At 44.6% G+C, this 4,172-nt stretch overlaps 1 protein-coding gene across 1 annotated transcript; it reads left to right on the top strand.

Annotated features, from left to right (window-relative positions):
- Positions 1-350: 350 nt before the first annotated feature.
- On the top strand, positions 351-3,890 carry LOC147459551 (sugar transport protein MST4-like). Its single transcript, XM_086510802.1, has 4 exons — positions 351-643; positions 1,594-1,913; positions 2,099-2,731; positions 3,015-3,890. The coding sequence occupies exons 1-4, from the start codon at positions 493-495 to the stop codon at positions 3,513-3,515; spliced, it is 1,605 nt and encodes a 534-aa protein (XP_086366928.1). The 5' UTR covers positions 351-492; the 3' UTR covers positions 3,516-3,890.
- The last annotated feature ends 282 nt before the right edge of the window (positions 3,891-4,172 follow it).

Raw genomic sequence — 4,172 nt, 5'->3', positions numbered from 1 at the left:
CCCACCCTAAGTCTACCCATGGAACGTTTCACACCTAGACACCACTGTCCTACGTGGCTGATGTGGAGGGATGTTGTATGGTTTCTTAATAAAAGGCGTGGGTAACTGCTTTTTGTCAATGTCGATGAGTGGTGATTGAAGTTGGGCTGTTCACCCAAACCAAACGAGAGTCAATAGTAAGCCCCACAAAAGCAGACACGACCCGCTTTCCTGAGAGTTGAAAACTTTTTGGGCGAGACCGTCCAGGGGAGTACGTGTTGGTGTGGTCTCAAAGTCTCCTCGCCTGCGAGATCACTCTATCTGTCAGATTCATGAGAGGGTGTGTGTGTGTGTGTGTGTGTGTACTTGAGTAACTAATATCTGTGTTATATAATCTAGAGGTACCCACGTCTGTTCTACCTTCTCATGAAGTGAAGGGCAGCTTGCAAATTCGACTCTCTCTCTCTCTCTCTCTCTCTCTCTCTCGGTCTGTTGCTCATTATCATCACCAATATGGGCATGGCCGCTGGCTACATTGATGGCTCCGGCATCAGCTCCCCCACTCCCGGCCGGCAGCCTCCAACGATCACCCCCTATGTCTTCCTCACCTGCCTCCTCGCCGGCAGCGGCGGCCTCATGTATGGCTACGATCTCGTTGTCGCAGGTACTTATATCCCTGCCACTCTCTCATTGTGCAGAATGTTTTGCAAGCTTAATTAAACATGAAATTCCTTCTGAACAATTACTCAATAGCATTTTCCTTGTCAGTCTTTCCTTGGTGCTCTTATACGATACAAACGAGGATATAATACATACCTTGTTGCCCAATTAAAAGGCTTGTGCTCTGTAGGCAAATTAGTTTTCACAGCCATAGGGCACATCATGCCCTCTCTTCTCTCTGGTTAATTAATGTCTGTCATGAATCAATCTTAATTAGTGCTTTCACCCGCTAATTGGCCCCGATTTTGGCTGTTGAATATAATGCCATAGCCTTGATTTATACCTTGGGCATAATACCTACCATGCTGCTTTTTTTTCTTGCAATTTTCTTGTGAAGTTCACCACCAATACCCAAAATTGGGAAAGAGAAGCTCATTAAGGAAGCAGACATAAATATTTCTTTGGAAAACCCTTTTGTAGCTAGCGAATAAGGATGAAGAAGGAAAAAAATCATCATCTATGATTCTTACACCCTCAAAACACACATTGAATAAACAGAAAATTACCCCTTGTTTGACTCATTGGGCTCATTGCCTGATTCCTTGGCCGAGCGAAAATTAGAGATCCTTTTTCCTGAACAGCTAGGTTTCCTCCTCATAAATATGCAAACCAGAAATACTAGTGGATTTTTTCCAGTTTGAAGGATTTGGTGAATTATGTTCTTGTATATTTTACTGGTTTTTCTTCCCTTAATTGCCATGGTTTGCAACCAGCTAATCTTGATTTTCGACGGTCCACGGACTCAAGGCTACGCTGAGGCAAACCTTTCCCGAACACTGTCTTGTTCCCATTCTCAATCTCTTTTGCACATGTTGAATCCAATTAATGTTGCTTGGACCTTTAAATTTTTTCAATGCAAAAGTTTGATCATTATCTTCTCTTGGATAAAAACAGGAGGTGTGTCTATTATGGAGGAGTTTCTTATCAAGTTCTACCCCAGTGTATATAGAAACAAGCAAGATGCAAAGCAGGACAACTACTGCAAATATGATAACCAGGTGTTTCAGCTCTATACCTCCTCTCTGTACTTGGCAGCTCTCCTTGCCACCTTCATAGCAGGCTCGCTCACACGCAAGCGGGGGCATAGGACCACCATGCTAATGGCTGGCATAATGTTTAGTGTTGGCACAATACTCGGAGTTGCGGCCGAGAACTTGGCTATGCTCATTCTTGGACGGGTACTCCTTGGATGCGGCCTCGGATTTGCCAACCAGGTAAATACAAGGTTCCATGTATGTTTATGTGTTATATGTAATTATTCCGCCTTAAGAAAAAGACAAAAGGATGTCTGTCCTGTATGTGAAGCAAGATATGTCCGAGTCGAGTCTGAGGCATCTTGTAGATTATTTTTTCATGAGCTATGGTGATGAAATTAAGTGATTTTCATGCATTTGAGCAGGCTATTCCTCTCTACTTGTCCGAGATTGCGCCATCAAACTACAGAGGTGGATTGAATATGCTCTTCTCCATCAACATCGCACTAGGTATATTTGGGGGGAATCTAGTGAATTACTTGGCATCACATATACACCCATGGGGCTGGAGATTTTCGCTCGGAATGGCAGGAGTGCCGGCCATTACCATCACATTAGCTGGTCTCATACTGGTGGACACACCGACCTTTCTCATCCGCAAAAACAGGCACGACCAGGCCAAGAGAGTGCTAGAAAAGTTAAGGGGACATCCCAACATCATACCAGAGTATGAGGATTTGGTGAAGGCAACTGAAATAGCTGAGAAATTGGAAGCCAGCAGGTCCTTTCGGAACCTCTTCCGCACACGAAATGCACCGCAGGTGACAATGGCATTCGCGTTGCCGTTCTTCCAACAGTTCTCTGGAAATGATGCCATTCTGTTCTATGGGCCCTTCCTTTTCAAGGCGGCCGGCTTAGGGGATCAAGCTTCCCTCTACTCCACAGTCGTCACTGGCTCGGTGGCAGTTGTGGGGACAGTCATCTCGGTATTTATTGTCGACAGAGCTGGTCGGAGGACCATCCTATTGGCAGCATCTGTGGTCATGTTTTCATGCATGGTAATGCCTCCCTTTTCAGAGTTTTATTATTTTGATCATCATTCAATTATGAAGGACGTTTATTTAGCACATGGCATGAGTCATGACCTAGAAGATCTAAAAGCACTTTGGAATACTCGTTCCAATTGATGGAACGAGTTCATGCAGTTGACCTCATAGCTTAGGTCAGGTCTAGGATGCTAGCATACACCCAACACATGAAGGTCTGCAACACAAGGCATGAAATTGTGTGTAGGTGTTGAAGCATATATAGAACCAACTCAATCTGTGCTTTGATTTGTAGGTCGCGATCGGGATAATCTTCGGCGTGGAGATCAGAGGTAGCGTCACAAAGCTATCAAAAGTGGCCAGTGGTTTTGAGTTAGCATTGGTTTGCTTATTTGTGGGTGTGTACAAGGGCTCATGGGGGCCCTTTGCATGGCTCATTCCCAGTGAGATCTTTCCCCAAGACATTCGTTCTGCGGCACAAAGTGTGACAGTGTTTACCAACATGCTCTTCAAGTTTATCATTGCACAAACATTCCTTTCAATGCTATGTGCATTCAAGTTTGGCATCTTCCTCTTCTTTGCTGGATGGCTCTTTGTAATGGGCACCTTCACCTTCTTCTTCTTGCCCGAGACAAAGGGCGTCCCCATTGATGACATGATTCATGTATGGCGTGCTCATTGGTTTTGGCGGTCTTTTGTCGATGTGGGCAGAGGCTCCAAAATGGCATCTCTAGAGATGAAACCATCCACTTCACCAAGTGGGTTGCACACAGCTATCTCTATAGAAAGGCAATAGTTGATTGCTCTTCTTGAACATTTGTATCAATGTGCCTTTATATACATTTAAACACACAAAACTATGAAGCCAAGGCCCGGGCGGCGCCGGGGAGAGGGGAGCAGGGCACTCGTACATATTGTACATGACAATGTGTATTTGTATGCCAATAATAAAAAAGAAACAAACAAAGAGTCAGCTCTTAGAACATCCAACTCACAACGTTTTGAAACAAGTAATTAGATTCTCCAATGCCTTACCATCTTCAGGCACCCAGTTAATGCTGATCCAAGTCCAAGTTGCAGGTTTTGCTATTTGTAACACTGTGTATATGCAGTATACCCTCAGCCCTTGATATATCACAAGAAGATTTAGAAATTTTCTCATGTTGGAAAACATAGTCTTTTTCAGTGTTTTTCATACAATGCATAACATGATGAGCTTCTACTCGAGTGAGGCATCGCATACCTAGCTAGGTACGATTGGGGGCAGGGGACGGGCCGGCGGTCCCCTGCCCCCAACCGGTCCGTCCCCTGCCCCCAATTGTACCTAGCTAGGTATGCGGTGCCTCCCTCACAGAAGCTCATGATGTTGAGGTAAGTCACAATGTGAGAATTATTGTGAGAATTTGTCCAAAACTTCCCTGTGTTACAAGTGATGTTTTCTAGAGTGCGTATA

This window comes from Adiantum capillus-veneris, chromosome 4, assembly GCF_014529385.1.
Source record: "Adiantum capillus-veneris isolate H3 chromosome 4, ASM1452938v2, whole genome shotgun sequence".
NCBI classification, from domain to species: Eukaryota; Viridiplantae; Streptophyta; class Polypodiopsida; order Polypodiales; family Pteridaceae; genus Adiantum; species Adiantum capillus-veneris.
The sequence above is the reverse complement of the archived record's forward strand: the minus strand, read 5'-3'. Positions and strand labels throughout refer to the sequence as shown.